This window comes from Petaurus breviceps, unplaced genomic scaffold, assembly GCF_028583685.1.
Source record: "Petaurus breviceps papuanus isolate PSGF00001 unplaced genomic scaffold, PetGlider_PUasm1.0 64, whole genome shotgun sequence".
Classification (NCBI taxonomy): domain Eukaryota; kingdom Metazoa; phylum Chordata; class Mammalia; order Diprotodontia; family Petauridae; genus Petaurus; species Petaurus breviceps.
Window position 1 is genome coordinate 7,136,394 of NW_027186428.1, and position 22,029 is coordinate 7,158,422.

The 22,029-nt window shown below is 42.2% G+C and overlaps 1 protein-coding gene across 4 annotated transcripts in view; it reads right to left on the bottom strand.

Moving 5' to 3' along the window:
* Positions 1 to 18,570: 18,570 nt before the first annotated feature.
* The window catches only part of RAD50 (RAD50 double strand break repair protein), an 81,969-nt gene continuing 78,510 nt past the window's right edge, over positions 18,571 to 22,029 (bottom strand). For all 4 annotated transcript variants that reach the window (XM_069103859.1, XM_069103861.1, XM_069103863.1 and 1 more), the window contains exon 26: positions 18,571 to 18,925. In XM_069103859.1, the coding sequence (XP_068959960.1) occupies positions 18,739 to 18,925 (187 nt within the window). In that variant the 3' untranslated portion in view covers positions 18,571 to 18,738. The remainder of the gene's footprint in view (positions 18,926 to 22,029) is intronic.

The following is a 22,029-nucleotide window of genomic DNA, read 5'->3' on the forward strand; positions in this document are numbered from 1 at the left end:
CATTACAATGTAATCTCCTTGAGGGTAGGGACAGACTTTGTTTTGGGAGGTGATGGTGTTTGTATTTGGGGGTGGTATGTGTATTCCCAGTGCTTAGCACAGTGCCCAGTTCGTAGTAAGCACTTAAAAAAATTCTTAATCTATCTATCGATCTTTTATTTCCAGTCGCCTTTGTGGCTAACCATTCACCACCCCCCTAGCCTCCAGAATGCTAATTAGCCATGTTACATTTCAGCTCAACTGGCATCGTCCAACCGACCAATGAGCTTGATTGCTTCTTTCTGATGCCAACTCTTCCCTGGATGCTAGCTCTCTCCTGCTACTGTTTATTAATTCTGTTTATTATTCTTCCCACTGCTGCTCCAGTGCCAAGGAAGAGGAAGACATCAGCGACAGTGAATGCAAAGATATTGAGGCAGGAGGAGTGTCATGGGAGGACCTAAAGAGTTAGCTGGATTGAAGACCACATGTAAGGCAGAAAAACATTAGGAAGACTGGGACAGTGGGATGACGCTGGGTGATGAGAAGAGCTTTAAATGCCAAACCAAGGACTTTAATATTTGATCCTGCATAGAGTTTTAGGATAATCACATTATTGTGATCATATTGTAATCACATAGTTGGCATTCCCTAGCCATTTTGTATATATGACCTCTGACTCCCCAGACAGGCTGATATGAGGGTCATGTCGCGTTAACAAATGGTTGACATTTGTTGGGGATAATAATAGCACCTACCTCACAAGGATCAAATGAGACAATGTAGGTAATGTGCTTTGTAAACCTTAAAGCACTATATTAATACTAGCTGTCAGAATCATTTTTTTTTTTTTAACTTAAGCAATCGGGGTAAAGTAACTTGCTCAAGGTTACACGGCCAGTTATTTCTGGGTGTGGTGCTGAGTGTCTGAGCCCGGGATTCAATCCAGATCATCCCAACACTGGAGCCGGTGCTCTTACTCGCTGAGCCACCTGGCCACCCCAAGAATCATTAATTTATAATACCTTTTGTTTTTCCTATGGCATATCCAAATCAAACAGATAGCTATGTTCACAGGGAGGCTGTATAAACCTCAATGGAATGAATTAAGGATACATTTTTCATTATTTAATTTAATAAATAATTTAAGCTAATAAATAGCTTGCTCAGGAGATGCTCCTCTTTCCTTCTCTAAAGCTGTGACATTTTTGCAATTTGCTCATTGAGCCCAGCAGTTGCTTCAGATGGAAGAAGAACCTGATGTAGAGTTGAGATCTGACCTTCCTGTGCTGTTTTTGATTCTGCTGGGAGGAGGCAGGGCAAGGGGGAAGCAAAAATTCCCATCAACCCGACCTTCTGTGGGCACTGACGTGGGGCTCAAACAGAGAAGGACGAAAGAAGCAGAGGGGGAGAAACAGTGGTGCTGCTGCTATGCCAAGATTGTATATCCAATTCACTATGGACCTGCTGTGGGGCGGGGAGTGAGGGGGCACGTCCAGACTGGGACAAACAATCCCTTGCCTACTCATTCTGCAAGGCTTCCCAAATGAGTCAGAAGGCTAGGGATACAACCTTATTGGCCATGATTTAAAGCAACCAGGCAGATCAGGCATTTGAGGGCTCTACCAACACTAATTAACAGCCTTGAGCCTTCTGGTCATCTGTCTTCATCATCAGACCTCCCTGTTACTCTACCTGGACCCATCCTTAATGGTCAGCGTATTCCTACCCACTCTTACTGCCCCTTATCCCTGTGACAACAGCCCCCAGTTGCCAAAAATCCAACCTTCTCCCTGACCTCAGATGTCCATTCACACATTCTCATCCTCCTCAACTGTATAACTCCTACAAAGTCCTACTCCAGACCTACCCATTCCTTCCTGTGTGCCCTCTGTCTCATAGAATTCCATTCTGCCCCATCCTGTGGGATTTCCACATATATGCTGAGGTTCCCTCAAATATCCTAACTTTCCAGTTTCTCAATCTATTCATTTACCATGATGTACTCCTCCATTCTACATCAACTACTCACAGAGATGGTCACATCATTGATCTTGCCATCATCCACAAGTGTTCCACATCTATGTTTAAAGAATTGTAAGGGGCACACTCTCTCCTATATCACCTTGCTCTCAGGAGACAGTGGGCTCGGATGGAGCACAGTTTTCACAAAGCATTAGCATAATTTCTGAATGAATCCTCATCTCAGTTGCCATTGGGATGGATCCCAAAGGTTGTTCCTGAGAGCACCAGTGCTGGGATCAGTGCTACAAAAGCAAGAGTAGACTTTATTCCAGAACTCCCCGATACTTGGACTTCTGGATTTTTGAATTACCCAGATGGCCAGGCGACTCATTTTCTTTTTCAAAACTCACAAGATCGAAGTTTCCAGGTTATTCTCCTTCAGCTAAACAAAATAACAAACACCAAGGCAGGCACAGTACTGCCACCCATGTTCACAGGGCCACATATTGACCTCAGAGAGAGAAGGCGAAAGACCTCTCCCCTTATTCAGCATTGTCTCTCAGTGGGCACCATCAGGGAAGGAGGCAAATTAAAAGTAGAGGTCCAACCAACTACAGCCAAACACAACCCACTACAACCAAACCAACAGGTTAGTGTTTATCTGTGGTTAGCAGAATAGAGCCAATTGCAGAATTTCTATGTCTGCTACAAAATTTCTCCAAGACACTTCCGCTATGTTGTCACAACTTTTGTGGAAGCAGACTTGTAGCTACTTTCACAAGGAAAGTTGCATCAGCTGAGCATGGTAATATACATTGTGCATGCTCATAGGGACTGATTCATTGGTCAGTCCCACATTATACTTCACTGAAAAAAAAATGAAGCCATTCAAAAACTCTCTCTGTTCCCTTCCTTTTCTTTTTTTTCCCAAATACTTTATTAACTTCTGATTTACATCATTCATTTCTGCCAGATTTTGAGTTACAAACTTTTCCCCTGTTTTTCCCCTACCCACCGCCCCAAAATAGCAGTCCCACAGGATATCCCCTCCTCCAATCTGCTCTCTCCCATATTTTCTCCCATACCCCTTTCGACTTTTCCAGTGGATCTCTATGCCCCAGTGACTGTATATCTTATTTCCCAATTACATGTAAAATAGCATTAATAATAGTATATATGTGTATGTATATATTTTTGAATATTTGATTTTAAAACTTTGAATTCTAGATTCACACCCTTCCTCCCTTGTCACCCACCCTTACTGGGAAGATAAGCAGTTCAGTGTAGTTTGTACATGTGTGGCTAATGCAAAACAATAACATAGTAAATATATTGTAAAAGACTGACTATATTTCCCTCCCTCCTATCCCACCTCCCACTTGTTCTATTCTCTACTTTGATCCCATCCCTTTTCAAAAGTGGGTGCTTCCAACTTCCCTCTCCCCCAGGCTGCCCTCCCTTCCATCATCCCCCCTCTCATCCCCTTCCCCCCCTACTCTCCTGGAGGGTGAGATACCCTATTTAGTGTGTATTTCATTCCCTCCTCAAGCCAAATTCAATGGGAATAAGGTTGACCCATTCCCTTTTGCCTTCCTATTCTTCCCCTCCATTGTAATCATTTTCCCTTGCCTCTTCTATATGAGATAGTTTACCCCATTCTGTCTCTCCCCATCTCCTCTCATTATATTCCCCTCTCACCTCTTAATTTCACCTTTTGAGTATCATCCCTTCCTGTTAAATTGGTCCTGTGCCCTCTATCTATGTATACCTGTAAATATATATACACACATTCACATATGTATTCATATGCCCATATACCCTCATATATATATTTCTATTCCCTTCAACTACTGAGAAAAATTTTATCAGTTACAATTATTGTTTTTTCCATGTAGGAATGTTAATAGTTCAACTTTGATAAGTGGCTTGTGATTTCTTTTCCCTGTTTACCTTCTCGTGCTTCTCTAGCTTCTTGTATCTGAATGTCAAATTTTCTATTCAACTCTGGTTTTTTCATCAAGAATGCTTGAAAGTCCTCTATTCCACTGAATGACCATATTTTCCCCTGAAACATGATACTCAGTTTTGCTGGGTAGGTGATTCTTGGTTTTAATCCCAGCTCCTTTGACCTCTGGAATATCATATTCCAAGTCATTCGATCCCTCAGTGTAGAAGCTGCCAGATCCTGGGTTATCCTGATTGTGTTTCCACAATATTCAAATTGTTTCTTCCTGGCTGCTTATAATATTCTCTCCTTAATCTGCGAATTCTGGAACCTGGCTATAATATTCCTAGGAGTTTTCTTTTTGGGATCTTTTTCAGGAGGTGATTGGTGGATTCTTTCAACCTCTAGTTTGTCCTCTGGTTCTAAAACATCAGGGCAGTTTTTTGGGGGGAACTTCCCGGAGGGTGATTTCTAGGTTCTTACTTTGATCATGGCTTTCAGGTAGTCCAATAATTTTTAAATTATCTCTCTTGGATCTATTTTCCAGGTCAGTGGTTTTTCCCATGAGATATTTCACATTGCCTTCTATTCTTTCATTTGTTTGGATCTGTTTAACAGCATCTTGGTTTCTCATAAAGTCATTAGCTTCCATTTGCTCCAATCTAATTCTGAAGCAATGATTCTCCTTAGTCAGCTTTTGAGATTCTTTTTCCATCTGGCAAATTCAGCTTTTTAAGGCATTCTTCTCCTCATTGCCTTTTTGAGCCTCTTTTGCCAACTGAGTTAGTCTATTTTTTAAGGTGATGTTTTCTTCAGTCAGGCTGTTGACTCTCATTTCATAATTTTCTTGCATTGTTCTCATTTCTCTTCCCAATTTTCCCTCCACTTCTCTTATCTGCTTCTTAAGGTCCTCTATGGCCTGTAACCAGCTCATATTTTCCTTAGAAGCTTTTGGTGCAGGAGTTCTGACTTCACTGTCTTCCTCCTGTTCCATGCTTTGCTCCTTTTTGTCCTCAAAATAGGAGTCTAATGTTGGAAACTTCTGTCTGCTTTGTGTCCTTTGCCTGGTCATGTCGCCCCTCAGTCACTTGACCCCTGGGCTTTTTGGCACAGTAGGACTCTGCCACCAGACAGGGGAGATTTCATCCCAAACACTGGGGTTTTCTCAGCTGCCAGAGGTATTAGATGGGTGCCCTCTCTGAGGTCTCCACACACTCTGGCAAGCTGGACACGCCAGGACCTCCACCCTAGACTGCAATCCAGATCCAAGAAGGTTAAAGCAGGAGTGATTACCCCTCAGATTGGTGCTTGGTCCCCCTACACTCTGCAGGCCAGGAGCTGAAGCTGCTACGTGGCGCTGGCTGGCAGCCAGCCAGCGGCTCAGAAGCCACACACTCCCACTTACTGGGTCTCAAAGTCCAGACTGCACTGACCTCTCACTTTGTCCTTCTCATCTATGTTTATAAATCTGGAAATGGCCACAGCTGCTGCTGATCTGGGGTCCCTCCGGCTAGCGGCTGGTGAGACCTGCCCTGGGGCTAAAGCCTCGGAGTGGGGCTGGGCTTGGCTCCCAGAGCGCTGGGCTGGCCAATTCCTGCTGGCCTGCCGTGCTGTCCTTAGTGGGAAGTTAGCTTCTCTGTGTCATTTTGTGGGTTCTGCAGCTCCAAAGTTTGTTTAGAGTCCCCATTTACATTGATTGGGGAAGGTGGAAGCCAGAGCCCAGCAGAGGTCCTGCTTCTACTCTGCCATCTTGACTCCGCCCCTTTTCTTACATACCTTTGATCTTCTCCTTCACTCCAGTTTCTGAAGGGGGGCTCTTCTGATTGCCAAGACCATACCCTTTACACATACCCTTGATCCTATCCCCTCTTGTCTCCTACATGAGATTGCTCCCTTTCCCATCATCTCCACTCTTTCAACTCTTCACTCTTTCCCTATCTAATGGCTCCTTTCCCCCTACTTTTCAACATGCTCATTCTTCAAAAAATCCTCACTAGGTCCTATCATGTCCACTAGAAATTGTCCTATGTTTCTTAACCCTTTCTCATCTAAAATCTTAGAAGAAGCCATCTACACTAGATGTCTCCACTTCCTCTCTTTTCACTCTTGGTTAAACCCTCTGTATTCTGATCTCATTCAACAAGAATTTCTCTTTTTAAAGTTACCAATAGTTTCTTAATTATGAAATCTAATGGTCATTCTTAATCCTCATCCTTAAATTCTCTGTAGCATTTGAGACTATTGACCCCTTCTCATCCTGGATCTCTCTCCTTTCTAGTTTTTCATGATTTAGCTTTCTCTTGTCTGATTTCACCTGTATGATCCTTCTCAGGCCCTTTTGCTGAATCTTTATCCATGACCTCATGTCCATTAATAGTGGATGTCTCCCTAAGACTCTGTCCTGGCCCCTCTTCTCTTCTCCCTCTATATGCTTTCATTTAGTGATCTCATCAGTTCCTATGGGTTCAATTTTCTTCTCTAAGCAGATAATTCAAAGATTCTATTTATCTAGCCCTAGTATCTCTCCTGAAATCTAGTCCCACACCACCAACTACTAGTTGGGTATTTAAACTCAATATGTTTTAAACAGAACTCAATATCTTTTCCCTTAAACTCTCCTAAACTTCTATTACTGTTGAAGGGCCACCATACCTCCAGTTGGAGTATGGCTAAATCCAGGTCAGCAGCCTTGGAGTCACCCTCCCCTACTCTAGCTAGCCCTTCCCCCAATCCAATCAGCTACAAAATATTGCAACCACAACATCTCTTCCTATGACCCCTTTCTCCATTCACATGGGAACCACTATAGTCCAGGCCTTGATCATCTATCACTTGGACTAACATAACAACCTCTTGATAGATCTCTTTCAAAATGCCTCAGATGTCTCCCCACTCTAATATATCCTCCTCTGCTCATCTGCCAAAGTGATTTCCCTAAAACTTAGGTCCAACCATGTCAATCCCTACCCCTACCTTAGTAAACTCTACTGGCTCCTTATTACTTTGAGGATCAAATATAAGTTGTTTGGTATTTCTTCTCTTCACAACATATCCCTTCTTGACTTACTAATCTTTTGACATTCTACTTCCTTCTATGTACTGGACAATTCAGTTACAAGGGCCTACTTGCTGCTCCTCATACACAGTTTGACACTTGATCTCCCATCTCTATGCATTTGTACTGGCTGTGCCCCCTTCCTAGAATGCCCTCCTTCCTAATCTCTGAAAATTCCTGGCTTCCCTTCAGATTCAGCTCCAAGGTCATTTCTTCCAGGAGGCCTTTCCTGGTCCCCCAGCTTCCTTAAGGTTATCCTCCCTCTATTTTGTCCTTATATGTTCAGATTTGTGTATTTTATCTCTCCGATTAGTATGTAAGCTCCTTGACAGCAGGGACTAATGTTTTTTATATATTCCCATTGCTTAGTACAGTACTTGGCACACTGTAAACACTTAATATGGGCTTTTTGATTGATTAACCTCTTACTTGCTAAATCTGATGTCTTTTTCTTTGTTCTCCTTGCCCTTGATATTCCTGAAGCTTTTAACACCATCCATCATCCCTTCCTTCTCGCTGGGTAGACTCTCCTGGTTCACCTTTAATCTTTTTGGTTGCTCCTTGTCTCCTTTCCTGCTTCCCCAGCCTTTCCTTTTTATCATTATTATTATTATTTGCCTTTTTTTTTGGAGGGGGACAGTAGGGCAATTGAGGTTAAGTGACTTTCCCAAGGTCACATGGCTAGTTTTTGTGTGTGTGTGTTAAGTGTCTGAGGCTGGATTTGAACTCAGGTCCTCCTGACTCCAGGGCTGGTGCTCTATTCACTACCCCAGCCTTTCCTTGACCTCCCCAATGTGCTCCTAAGGATTTATCCCTGAGTCTCTTCTCTCTCTCCACTGTACCCTTTGTTAATGTTATACACATGTGTGCCTTCAAGCCTCCTCTCCATGAAAAAGACCCCTGGCATATATCTCATCTTGACCTCTTTTGGGAATTGCAGACCCTCATAAGAGGCAGAGGGAACAGTGAGGTCAGAGCACTTGAGTTCAAACTTCAAATCCCAACCTCTGTCACTCACTAGCTTTGTGACCCTGAAGAAGTTATTTAACCTCCCTGGCCCTGTTTCTTCACCTACAAAATGAGGGGAATTTCTTAAGCCCATTAGATGACCTCAGGGTCCCTTTCAGTTCTAAATTTATGACCTTACGGTCTCCAAGGACATATAAGTCACACCTCCTTGGATGTCCCATTAGTACTACAAATTGAACAAGTCCAAAACCAAACTCACAACCTTCCCCCACCCCAGCCCTCTGTCCTGCCTGACTTCATTCTTTCTGCCAGTCTCCCACACCTGAAACTTCAGAGTTAGATTTTCCTTTCTATCACCTCTCATTACCAACCAGTCTCCAATTTTTGTTGATTTTATTGCCAACATTGCTCACAACTCTCTCTCTCTCTTTTTTTCTCCATTCAAATAGTTTTCACTTTAACAGTAGCCTTCATTATCATCTGCCTTCACTATTGCAAAAGCCTTCTTGTAGATCTTCCCATTGCCCCTTTGTTCTCTTTTCAATTCATTTTTTATACTGCTGTTGGAATAAACTCTCTTACACATAAATATGCTCAGGTCACTTGTCTGCTCAAAAATCTTTAGTGGCTATTCAGTAATGTTCAAAATCTTTTGCATGGTATTCAAGGTCCTTCATAATTTGGTACCACATTCTCTTTCCAAGCTTTTAAAAAATATTATTATCTTCTCTTCCTTTGGAGAGTGTTGGAAAAAGACCACATGTGGCTGTTTTTATTTTTAAAAAATTTAAAGTAAATAAAATTTTAAATGAACAAAAATCTATTCTCTCTCACCACCACCATTTGAAAAAAAAAAGAAAAGAAAAACAAAATCCTTATAGCAAATACGCATCATCAAGCAAAAGAAATCCAACCATTGTTTAAGTCCAAAAAATATGCCTGATCTTGCACCCTGCATCCATCATCTCTGGAATCATGACTTGTCATTGCATTGATCAGAATTCTTCAGTCTTTCAAAGTTGCTTGTCATTATAATAGTCTTGTTATTTAATACTGATTACAACTAATACTCTGCATTAGTTTATACAAATTCATCGCTCTTTGAGACACAATAGCATTCCGTTATATTTATATACCATAATGTGTTCAACCACCCCCCAGCTGATGAGTAGTCCCTTAGTTTCCAGGGACTTCCTACTGCCTCCAGGAGCAAATACAAAAAGCTCTGGTTGGCACATAAAGCCCTTTATAATCTAGCTCCCTCCTACTTTTCCAGGCTTCTTACATCTTACTCCCCAAACATACTTTTTTTTTTTTTAAAGCAATTGGGGTTAAGTAACTTGCTCAAGGTTACACAGCCAGGTAAGTAACTTGCTCAAGGTTACACGGCCAGGTGTTTCTGGGTGGGTGCTAAGTGTCTGAGCCTGGATTCGATCCCAGGTCATCCCTACTCTGGGGCCGGTGCTCTTACTCACTGTGCTACCTGGCCATCCCCCCAAACATACTTTTCAATCTAGTGACATGTCTCCTAGCAGTTCTGCAAACAAGACACTCCCATCTCTTGGTTCCAGGCATTCTCTCTGCCTGGAGAATTCCTGCCTGGAATGCTCTCCCTTCTTCCCTGGACTACTTATCTCCCTGGTTTTCTTCAAGTCCCAACTAAAATTCCGTCTTCTACAGGAAGCCTTTCCCAACTCCCCTTAATTTCAGTGCATTCCCTCTCCTAATTATTTTCTATTTATCTTGTATATAGTTTGCTTTGTATACATTTGCATATTATTCCCCCTCTCCCCCATTAGATTGTAAGCTCCTTGAGAGCAGGTACAATCTTTTACCTCTTTTTGTATCCCCAACACTTGCCAAAGTGTTAATAAGTGGATATATTATTTATATTATATTATATTACATTACATTATATTATGTTCTATTATATTATAAATATGTGGATATAGTTAAGTGGACATATTAGGCACTTAATAAATGTTTATTAAACTGAATTCCTTGCAACCACAAAAAGAGCTGCTATAAACAGTTTTGTACATATAGGTCCTTCTCCTCCTTTTCTCATTTCTTTGGGGTATAGGCCTCATAGTATTTCTGGGTCAAAGTAACTTTGGGGGTATTTTTTTTTGCTTTTGCAAAAACTGGCATTTCTTGCCAAATTGCTTTCTAGAATGCCAGTACCAATTCACAGTACCACCAAGAGTGCTTTAATGTAGCTGTTTTCTCACAGCCCCTCAGCCTTTATCTTTGTTAACTTTGTTAATATGATGGATGTAGGGTGGAACCTCAGACGCTTTGATTTCTATAAGTTTTTTTTTTTTTTACAAATAAATATATTTATTTTTAGTTTGCAACATTCACTTTTGTAAGCTTTAAATTTTCTCCACCTCCCTTTCTTCTCCCCTCCCCAAGATGGCGTGCAATCCTATATAGGGTCTACATATACACTCTTATGAAACATTTTCACATTAGTCATGTTGTATAGAAGAATTAAAACATATGGAAAGACCACGAGAAAGGAAAAACAAAACAAAAAAAGAGAGCAAATAGTTTGCTTCGATCTGCATTTAGACTCTGTAGTTCTTTCCCTGTATGTGGGTGGCATTCTCCACGATGAGGCTTTCTGGAGTTATCTTAGGTCTTTGCATTGCTGAGAAGAGCCAAGTTTATCAAAGTCAATCATGGCACAATGTGTTACTGTGTACAATTATAACTCTTTTGAGAGAGGCATTATTGAAGGGTGGAAAGTTTGCTGAATTGGCAGTTATAAAAGACTAGAATTCAAATCCCTCTCTGCTATTTTCTACCTGTGTGACACTGGACAAATATCTTAGCTTCCTTATTCCTTAGCCATTTGTTCTGTAAAATTTGGATTCAGTCAAAAGACTGCACTTAAGGATTTGGAAGGCCACCTTGGCCTTATGGCTAAAGGTTCCCTACCTCTACTTTAGGGAAACCAGACTGCTTTTTGCCCTTCCCCCATTTTTCCTCCCCCTGTGTAGCTTATTATACTCTTTCCTATGCCTAGAATTCCTTTCCACACTTCCTTTGCCATTGAATTACTCCTATTCCAACCTAGATGCTTACTTTTTACAGGAAGTCTTAACCAATCAATAGTGAAATGCCCTCCTCAGACCTCCTACTTTCTTTTGTAATTGGAATGCTTTTAGCATATAATGTATGTATGATGTGTGTATGATGGCTATCTGTGTTTGTGTCTTAAACTCCATCAGATTAAAAGTGTAATGAGAACAGAAACTAGGGCTTATTGTAGGTCCACACTGACTAGCACTCTGTGCTGTTGATAATAGACCTTTAATAAATTTGTATTGAGTGCATTGTATCATTGTTGCTTTGTTGTTGAGTCATTTTGGTCATACCTGACTCTATGAACCCATCTGGGTTTTCTTGACAAAGGTTACTGGACTGCTTTGCCATTTCCTTCTCCAGCTCATTTTACAGATGAGCAAATGGAGGCAAACAGGGTTAAGTGACTTGCCCAGGGTCACACAGCTAGTGTCTGAGGCCAGATTTAAACTCAGGTCTTCCTGATTCCAGGGTCGGCATTCTATCCACTGCATCACCTATCTACCTACTATATCATATGATGTGTATTGATTGTATTATACTGTCCTCTACAATACTGAATTGTATTTTACTGCATTGAATTAGTCTTTCAAAAACCCATTGGAAATTTTTTTTTCATATACTTGATTTGAATATAATTCCTGGTGAAAGGCAACAAGTACAAACCATATATAAGTCTTATAAACAATCCATTCCAATTCAACTCACTAAGTCATTTATCAAGTGCTAGCAATGATGGAGGCCACCTTGCAAAGCTCTGGGGATACAAAAACGGAAATGAAACAATCCCCTGCCCTCAATCTGTTAAGCAAAGGTCTTTGTGTGGGACTTCCCTGGTCTGTGGGGCTGAGTTACACACCCACACTTGTGGGCTGAAGCTCTTAGGGTATCACTGGCCAGCAAGAGAGTAGGTAGAACCTACTGAGAAGTTGATGTTTTGATGAGATAAGGAAGAAAAATGAGTAATGGCACAGCTGGGATTTATGTCACTTGGGAGATGAAACAAGATACCCTTGATTTTATCAGTTCCAAACTGTGGGATTCTTTATTAATCACCTCTCTAATACCTTCCACAAAAGTCCTGCTCTGATGCTTCATTGTGGCAGGGAGGTGAACCAGGGTCGTGGAAGGTCAGCAGAGGCTCTGGCAGTCTGCCACAATGGAGAGGCTTCAGTGCCCGTCCCAGTGTGCTGTCTGAAGATATTAGCCTAGGAAACAGGGCAGCTAGGGGCCTGGAGTCAGGAAAATATGAGTCTAAATCTGGCCTCAGACACTTCATAGCTGTGTGACCTTGGGCAAGTCACTTAACCCTGTTTGCCTCACTTTCTCATCTGTAAAATGGGGACACACTGGACAAAGAAATGGCAAACCACAGTCTCTTTGCCAAGAAAAGCCCACGGACTGGGGTCATGAAGAATCAGATATGACTGAACGACAGAACAACAAAGTGTGAAGCACACTAAGCTGTAATATTTGTAAAAGCGCTTAGCACAGTATGTGGCACACAGTAGACACTGTATAAATGTTTATCTCTTTCTCTCCTCCCCTAAGTATAGAACAGCTCAGCACCAGTAGTCTGGCTGATGACCAATAATGTGGTTGGGCATTTTTGCTTAAAATAAAACCAGAAGATTTAAGAGAATTCCAACTAAATGGTCAGAAAACTCATAGATTCTCCTTGAAGAATCAAATAAAGGAGAGAAATCTGGAGAATATCAAATGACTAAAAACATCACAGACGTAAGAAGGCAATTGGGAGGACCTCAATAACTAATGTTTCATATGTATGCCTACTTTCTCATTTCTATTAAATTTATATGAGAATGGGCCTTGAGGATGGGAGGAATTTGGGGAGAGAGGATTGGGGTGACAGAAGGAATTCTGCGGACTACTGTTGACTTCAGATACAAAGTTATAGACAATACTCACATCAGGGCATATTTCTGGGGATGAACCTTTGCAGGATGGAGAAAAGGTAGCAGTAAATATAGGTGTTTCATATATTGGGGGAATCTAATCAAAAGAACAATTTCCTTTGATCAGTTTGGCAACCTCTCTGGAAAGCTGGCATTTCTAGAGCCAGCTGAGGGGAAAGAAGCATATTAATCAGCTATTGGAGGCAGAGGATTCCAGATCGGTTTGTTTTCTGGTTCATCTTTCCCTGAAGCCCTTGGCACATAGTGGTGGTTTTGTTTTTGTTTTCAGAGGACCAGTGATATCACAGGATGCTCTGGTGTCTTGTATGGACTGGATTTAAGTGCAGCAGAGTGGCATAAAGTTGTCAGCCCCACTCTCTTTCAGGCATCCAAGTGCAGGGGCAAGACAAACATCAGGAAGACTGGTTATGGCCCAGGATGGGCCTTGGTATCTCTGATGTCTGCCCACCCTCTAAGCACAGCACCTACCGCAGCCACCAGAACAAACTGTTCTCATCTGCCCATTACACTGGCACAAGTCTTTACATGCTCGGGATAGATACCTTCCTAACTCCCCAAGAGTTACCCTCAACCTGGTTTGGTCAGTCTTTTTGAGAGGGTATGGTCTCATGCATACTGTGGCTTCCTGGAGCCACAGGTGAGAGTTGAGTCCCAGGTGGACACCAAAGGTGGATGAGCAGCCCTGAAAAGGGTTCGGCAAACCCCCACCCTAGAGGTGCTAGTGCTCCCTGAACATACACACATCCCACAGAGTAGGTGCTTAATAAATGTTTGAATTACCAGTGGTGATTTGTTTGGAAAAAAAAAAGGGGGCAAGGTAATGTATATCATCCAGTTAATGTATGATTGGAAAAGGAGGGCCAGTCATGCTGTAAGAGTAAAGGAAGACAGGGAGTGGCTAGGTGGTACATTGAATAGAGCACTGGCCCTGGAGTCAGGAGGACCTGAATTCAAATGTAGCCTCAGACACTTGATACTTACTAGCTGTGTGACCTTGGACAAGTCACTTAACCCCAAATGCCCTGCCTTCCCCCCTCCAAAAAAATAAAAGAGTAAAGGAAGACAGATGGACAACCTGAGGACTTTACAGGTACCTATTGAATTTTAAATGACAAACAGAAAGAACTCCCACACCTAGAGTGGATCCTTTATTTGTCTGTTTATTGACTGAGACAATCCAGGTGGTGACTTGTCCAGGGTCACTAAGCTGGTGTCTGAGGCTGGATCTGAACTCAGGTCCTCCTGACTCAAGGGCCGGTACTCTATCCAGGGTGGATCCTTTATTGGAAATTTATTGAAGGACATGGACAAGAATCTCAGGATTTGAGTTGGAAGGGACTCCAGAAGCTTTCTAGTTAAATACCCAGAATCCCCTTTTACAACATTACCAACAAGTGGTTTTCAAGCCTAAAAGGCCAGGCTAGTGAGTTTGTTTGTTTTTTTAATCACAGAAACAACGGGGTTAAGGGGTGGAACATAATGAAGGTGCATGGCATCTCCAGATCTACTCCTTAGGGAGATGATCTTGGCAGTTGTGTGGAAGATGAACTGAATAAGGAGAGGCAGGAACCAGCGGCAAAGATGAACAGTCTCTTACAGTTCTGGCAATAAATAGGTGCTTGCACGGTTTCCCCTGAGAAGAGTTTGGACTTGAAATACTATGGAATTTGAATTTGCAGGACTTAGCCAATGAGTGGATACAAAAAAGAATGAAAGATGACTGAGGTTATAAAACTGAGTGACCAGCACAGGAGGAAAGTGGGCCTGATAGCAACAGGCAAATCTGGAGGAGGGGCAGGTTTGGGGTAGGGAGAGAGGAAATAACAAGGACCAATTTGGACATGTTGAGTTCGAGATGTTAGTGAGATATCCAAGTGAAGATGTCCAGGAGGCAACTGATGATGCAACACTGGAATTCTGGAAAGAAATTGGGTTTGCAATACGTAGTTTATCAAGTCACATGCATAGGGATAATTGACCATATAGGATGGCGCAAGATCACTTAGGGATATGAGATTAGGACAGAGCTATGGATAACCCCTCTGCTTAGGGACTCAGAGATGTGCGATTACAGATAGGCTGAAAAAAAAAAAGCAACTAGTCAGCTGGGCAGAAGGAAAGTCAGGAGGGCTGTGATAGAAACCAAAGGAAGAGAGAATATTCAGGAAAGTGTGGTTAGATCTCCTACTCCATTCATGGCCCACTGGTTTGCAATCTCATTCCTGTATTTTGAATCAGCCTCTTCTTCAGAGTAAGAATGCTGTTGGATTTGATCAGTCCTTACCAAAAAAAATTTAATTAGGAACATTTAAAAAAATACAGTGGGTACAAGTAGGAAGTTTACATTATTTTTGTTTCTTTTTATCATTGCATAGTATGGGCTTCCAAGTACAAAAATTCATTCCTCCTTTATCCTTTAGGTATATCATCCCATCACTGAGAGAAATACCAGGGAGGGAGGCCAGGTAATCACAGAGCCGGGTTTTTACCTTCGGCATGGGCATCTAGGAATGAAAGCATTGTAAGTCTCCAATCTGGTTATGACTGTGGTAACACTTATTTCTGAAATGTATATCCAGACAACTGACGCAGAAACCTGGCTGGCAGATAAATGGAAGTCCCCACTGAGGACTCCTAACCACACCACCTCTACCCTACACATCCCCATGTCACCAGGCCAAGGACTTTGCTACTACCAGGCCTAGTGTGGGGTGAGATGCTGTACCCACGCCAGGAAGCAAATGTCAGAAAGCTTAATTCTCTGCCCCCTCCATCCACTCAGGAAAACAAGGTCAGAAGCATTTGGAAAGTGTTTCCCCTCAAAACCGGAAATAGGGAAATTAGGAAAGAAGGGTAGCTTTTGGGGATAGAGAGGAATTCCATTTTGGACATGTTTAATTTTAGACGTTTCTAAGACATCCAACTAGAAATGTCCATTGGGTGCTGCTGCTGTGAGACTGGAGCTCAGGAGAGAAAAGGGCTAGATACAGAATCTGATTCATCATATTATAATAGCTTGCATTTACAGAGAACTTTAAGGTTTATACTTTACATACATGTAAAGCATATTTTATATGCATGTTTACATACATGTAAACACTCAAAGGCCAAGGAGTTACACTTATGGTCTTGGTACCCTAGTGCTTGGCACACGGGGTTTAACAAATGGTTGCTGAATACCACAACCTGTGAGATAAGTGCTATCGTTATCCCTGTATTAGAGATGAGGAAGACAAGTACCAGAGTGGTCGCCCGCACCAAAGAGCTCGTGAATATGTGAATGAGCACACAAGCCCCCTCAAACCAGGTCTTCCTGACTCTAGATGACACCTGACCCCAGAGGACCTTAAGCGATCACTGAGAGGCTGGAGAGAAAACAAAAGGGCCCAGGACAGAGCTGTGGGGTCCTATCCTTGGTTAGGGTGATGATCTAGAAAAAGAGACTGAGGAGCTGCTACACAGGTAGGAGAACCGAGTGAGAGTGCCGGCCCAAATACCCAGGGAGAGTATCCAAGAAGTGATGATCACTGTCAAACATAGATCGGGAAGGATGAAGCCTGGGATGTTTTGGTCTTCTGACCACGGCACCACCCAGATAGACAGGCCTGAAATGTGGCTACTTTGCTGTGGTGGAGGTGGTGAGGGTGTTGCTGTCATTGAGACTTGATTTTGCAGGTGTGAGAAGCTGCCAGTAACTGGCTAAGAAATGAAAATCCTCCCACAGATATTTTGTTTCTAGGAATTTTTTTTTAACAGCCAACTGATGAATTAAAGTTCAAAATGATGGCATTTTCTTTAAATGAAGTAATTTCTTCCTGTCAAAGGATTTACTGGCCACAGAATTAACCCAAAAGATACTTACCTAGTAACTACCGCCCCTAACAGCAGAGGAAATCTTACAGGATCATAGAGAAGCTGAAGGCATTTCAGAGGCCACCAGTCTAATCCTCTCATTCTGGAGAGGAAACTGAGGCCCAGTTAAGTTAAAGGACCTTGAGCACAAGATCACACAGGTGATAAGTATCAGAGGCAGGATTTTAGCCTCAGTCTCTACTTAAGTCAGAACTCTTACTGTACCATCTTGTCAGGCATCTTGGAATTGGGCTCATTAAGTGAGGTGAATCTGGTAGGGTACCTGCCAGTCACTTTTTTGACAACTGGCCCAAAATATCTTTCTTAAACCAGTTCTGATGTTAATCCCCTCTCCCCAGCTATTATTACTGTGTTTGTTCTATAAATAGCTTCATGTTTTCCCAAAGAGAAAGGGATGAAAGCATTAGGACAGGCCTCTTCAACATTTCTGACTCCTGGCCAAGAAATAAGGCTGTCTACAGGTAATGTTCAATTTAACAAGTATTCAGTAGACATATACTGTATGCAGAATACTGTGATGGGCACTGGGAAGGTAAGAAAGTGACATCTGAGTTGGGCTTTAAAGAACAGGTGGAAAGTTCTATACATATGCAATCTTTGCTTAAAGTAAATTACCCAACATTAATCATTCTCACTTTTTGCTATGACAATCAAATTTGCACATTTTTCCTAGAGACACCTGCAGTGTTCTAATGAAATCTTGCCTAGAGGCTGGGGTTGATTGTGATAGCAGCTAGAAGAGGGAAAAGCCCCTTGATGATTCTTTCATCTTGTTCCAGTAGACCAGAGCTCCTTAACCTTTTTTTGGCAGTAGGTAAGGCCTACAAAGCCCTTCTCAGAATGTTTTTAAATACACAGGATTACAAAGGAAATTAATTATATCAAAATGCAATTATCAGATTATGTATAAAAAACCCCAACAAATCCACAGACCCCAAGTTAACAAGCCCTGCACCAGACCCTGGATAGTGTTTTCTAAATAACACATCTTAGTTATTTCCTGCCACGTAGTGATTAGCAGAGGGGGGTAGCTGAGGTGCCCATAATAGTTCTTCCTCTGGTTTTCACTTTAAGTGAAGAGGAAATGCATCGTAATCAGTTGGAATCAACTAATGAAGTCATGTTTTTGATAGTGTTAAATTATATCATTTTAGTTGCCCAGGACTATTCCAGTGTACTAAATAAACTAGTGCTGATCTTGACTACAAGTTGAGCACCTCCCAAGAGGGAAGCTCTTTTCTTGGGTAACCTAGGGTATACTGGACGATTTCTACTTCCTGTCAAGAACAATGCAATTCTGCTCTGGGTCTCTTTGAACACCCACTATGGAGCTATATGCGTACGTGCAGATGACAGACACATATCTGAAAGAGCAGAGACTCCCAGTTTAGAAAACTCGCAAGCTCCATAGCACTTGATTCTTTTCAAATCACTTTCTCATATAATGATTTCAATTCAAGAAACAAAACACCAAGAGGTGTTTGGACAGATGAGTAGGTGAGCAGGACAGAAACTTCAGAACCCCCATGTTACTCATGAGGAAACTGAGACCCAGAGAGGGGAAAGGACTTAGCTAAGGTCACCCAAAAAGTTACTGGCAGAGTCGGAACTAGAAGCTCCCAGGGGATGGCTTTCCCCTATACTCTACTGTATCTATTGGGCACATATGACTGGGCATCTTACCTACTAGAGAAAACACTCGCATTTCTAAAACCCCAGTGAGGCATTCACAAAATTAGGAAACAAGACAAATGCCATTTAAAATTAAACTGGTCATTTTTATTACACTCAAACGACACAGAAATGTTCAGAAGCTCAGTCCTGGGCTACCTGAGGTAACTAGCAGATTCTTGTCATTCCTGCTCATTAAATACAGCGCTTCCATCTCAGAGATGCTCTCAGAGGGAGATCTACTGAGACAGGCATCAATGAACGTAAGAGCCCAGGGAGCTGATGCTACATTTGATGATCTCTGAGCACTGGTCAATGTTCTTTCTAATCCTGTAGAATTTCTCCACATACTCAGAACGACCCAAAAGCTCCACAAAGTCTTCATCATGGGTGATCACAAGAAGCTGGAAGTTGCGCTGTTGGGAACGACTTTTTATTATTCTGGAACAAAACAATTAAAGCATGTTATTGAAGGGATGAGAATCCTTTCTGCACAGCATGTGCTGCATCTAGAGGAAGCCTCTCCCCTGCTGTGCCAAGTCCAAGCCAGGACCTCTCATAGCCTTTTTATTAACTCTCTACAATCCATGTTACAAGTTATCACATGTGGGTGCCTCATTCTGCTACTAGAATGTGACTTCTTTGAAGTCAGGATCAAATAGTAAGACCCTGAATAAATATTTGTTGTGTTGTATAGATCTGGGCAAAAACAGGCTGTCTTCTGTGTTGTTCACAAAGTGTACCAGTATGAATGATGATGACTACATGTTTTCCCAACTAGGGTCTCTCAGTCTCTCCTGCTGGAAAGAAAGATGGGGGCCCCAGTCTCTGCAGAAAAGGATAAGGGATGAAGAAGCTTTATGTTATATTTTGAAGGCTGTTGCTAAATCAGCATCACAGATTTATAGTTCATTTTGCAACACAGGAAACTGAGGCCTAAAGCAGAGACCTAGGTGAGTTGCCCAAGGTCACAGAGGTCTAAGGGGCAGGACCAAGATATAAACCTAGGTCTCCTGACTCCAAATTCATCTTTTTACTAAGTCACACTGCCTCAAAAATTTGGTAGCTCCACTTGAATTCCAACTACACACAAGGAAGTAGAGTCATGAACTCCAGCAGTTCTGGCCCAGAAATTTCTATCCATTTTGAAGAGGTTAGAAGGAAAGAAAGAGACATTTAAATAGCCAGCTTTGCTGAACTCATAGCTTGGTCTCACTTCCTTGCTTTGGGAATTTCCCAGACCTGTTTGCTTTTCTTCTCTGGTGATGTTAAAAACAAAATTACATTTGATGGATGGGGGAAGAACACAAGCTGTCCCCCAAAGTTTTCTTAGGAGTTGGGCCTACTTAGAAATGAGTCCCAATCGGTTATCAGATGCATCATTGCTATGACACACAGAAGCCAGGTGAGTAGGCGGGTTGGGAAAATTTTTGTATTTCTTTGTGGGGAGAAGCTGAACACATAGGTTAAGAAGCTTGCTTAGGTTTAATGGGGCAACAAGAAGTTTCAGAAAAATGATAACCCATGTCACAGACAGAGGTTTGGGTGGTGGCTGTCTTAGTCTAGAACACTGCACCCAAACACAGCCAGCACAAAAGATGACAAATGGTGAGAGAATGACTACTAAACTTGTAAGCACATCAATTATCTTCCTCTGTATGTCCCTAGAACATGGAGCTGTGGGCTAAAGGGAACATGGAGCTGTAGGCTAAGGGGAGATGCCCTGTCAAACATATACAATATCACCCTTAGGAGAAGTGCAGGTAAGAACAATGATTGCCTTTTGAATGTATGTATTTCTAAAACACACATGAACAATATACCCAGTAAACATCTGAATACATGAAAAACAAGTTTTGCCCTCACCCCTCACAAGTGACAAAAATGGAAATAATTTCGTAATATCTACCTAACATTGCTATTTAAAGTTATGCTTACCCTGAAGCTGTAGAGGTCCACCTGATATACCATTCGGTGCCATAAACGAATTGCTGCTTATTTTCATTTTTCATCATAAACTTTTTAAAAATGAAAAGTTATTTTTCAGTATGTATAATATTTCCACTGAAATTCTACTCTGATGCTTTATCCTGGGGCCAGCAGGGCATAAGCTCTAATCCAGTAGGTCCCACTGACCTGAACAGGCCATGCTAACTGCAGCTTCCTCACCACACATGCCACAGGATGATCAAGTTTTTGACCACAACAACTCTCAGAGACCATTTCCAAATTAAAGAGGGGTTGTGATCTGCTGTGGGAGAGAGTAACCATATCTATGAAAACACAGATCCTTGAAATATTAAAACATTTACAACCCCACACTGCCTCACCAAACCAAGAATTTCATTTCAAAACAAGGACTGTGTATTCACAATTTCCTTGATCTGACAAGAAAAAGATTCCAGCCCCCAACTTGGGAGAAACTGTAAAAGCCTGGCTACTAAAGAGTATACTGTTAAATCAAGAAGGACAAAGATGGTGTGTCCACATTTCTCCCACAGACAGATATCTGGCTAAACGGATCCAACTTTTTGATATTAAACACCATTCAGGTATTCAGGTAAAATTAGGCCATCCTGGGACTATACAGCAACGCATTCTACAGTTTCCCATAGACATTCCCATGCAAAGAAATCAAGTTAAGTTCCATTCACCTAACAAGTTAAAATGCCAATTATGTTCAAGTTAAGGCATCACAGGGTAATGAACAGTCGGGATAACCTGGGATCTCAATTTCTCTGATCCATCCGGGCTGTGTGTCACTAGGCAAGTCACCTAACCCTTTGGCAACCTAGGCAATTCTCTTAGACTCTAAGTTGTAGAGAAGTGACTGATCCACACTGATCGAGGGAAATTCCTCACTGGGAGCTCCCCAATGAAACGAGGAAGGTCAGACCCACAGAACAAGAGTGCTACTGTTCTGGGGACACACAACAAAGAGTCTTTACTTTCAAGGGACATAACACCCATAAGGAGGAAGAGGGGACAGAGGCTATAACACCAGTAAGTCTTAGGAAAAGTGGGGAGGGTAAGAGCACCAACCACAAGGAGGAAGAGGCTCTGAGGCAATCCTGGAGAGAAGATAAGGTAGTCTCTGAAAGTCTAGGTAAGAAACCTGGGTGTGGTGGGGCCCAGTCTTGCTGACTCTTGATTCGGCTTCTGTCATGCTCCCACACCCACCACTGGAACCCATCTCACCTGGAGGAGCATCAGAGCTCCCTGACAGTGTCTCCCCCTCCCCATTCCCCGCTCTGATTCACACCCATCTCTCTCACTATTGCTGTCCCCACCCTCAATGCTCCCCCTTCAGCCTCAGCACAGGTGGGCTTTCCTGAGCTCCCCGGCCTACAGTCACTCTCACCCATCTTGATTCTCCTTGTAGCTACAGAAATAAGGACTAGAGCTGTGATTTCAACAAAACAGGGAACTCCCTCTACCACCACAGGGCAGCCTTTTTTGATGTTAAGTGATAGTTATAGAGTTAGTTGCCCAGAGCACTGAGAGGTAAAATAATCTGCCTACCAGGGTCGTTCAGCCTCTGAGTG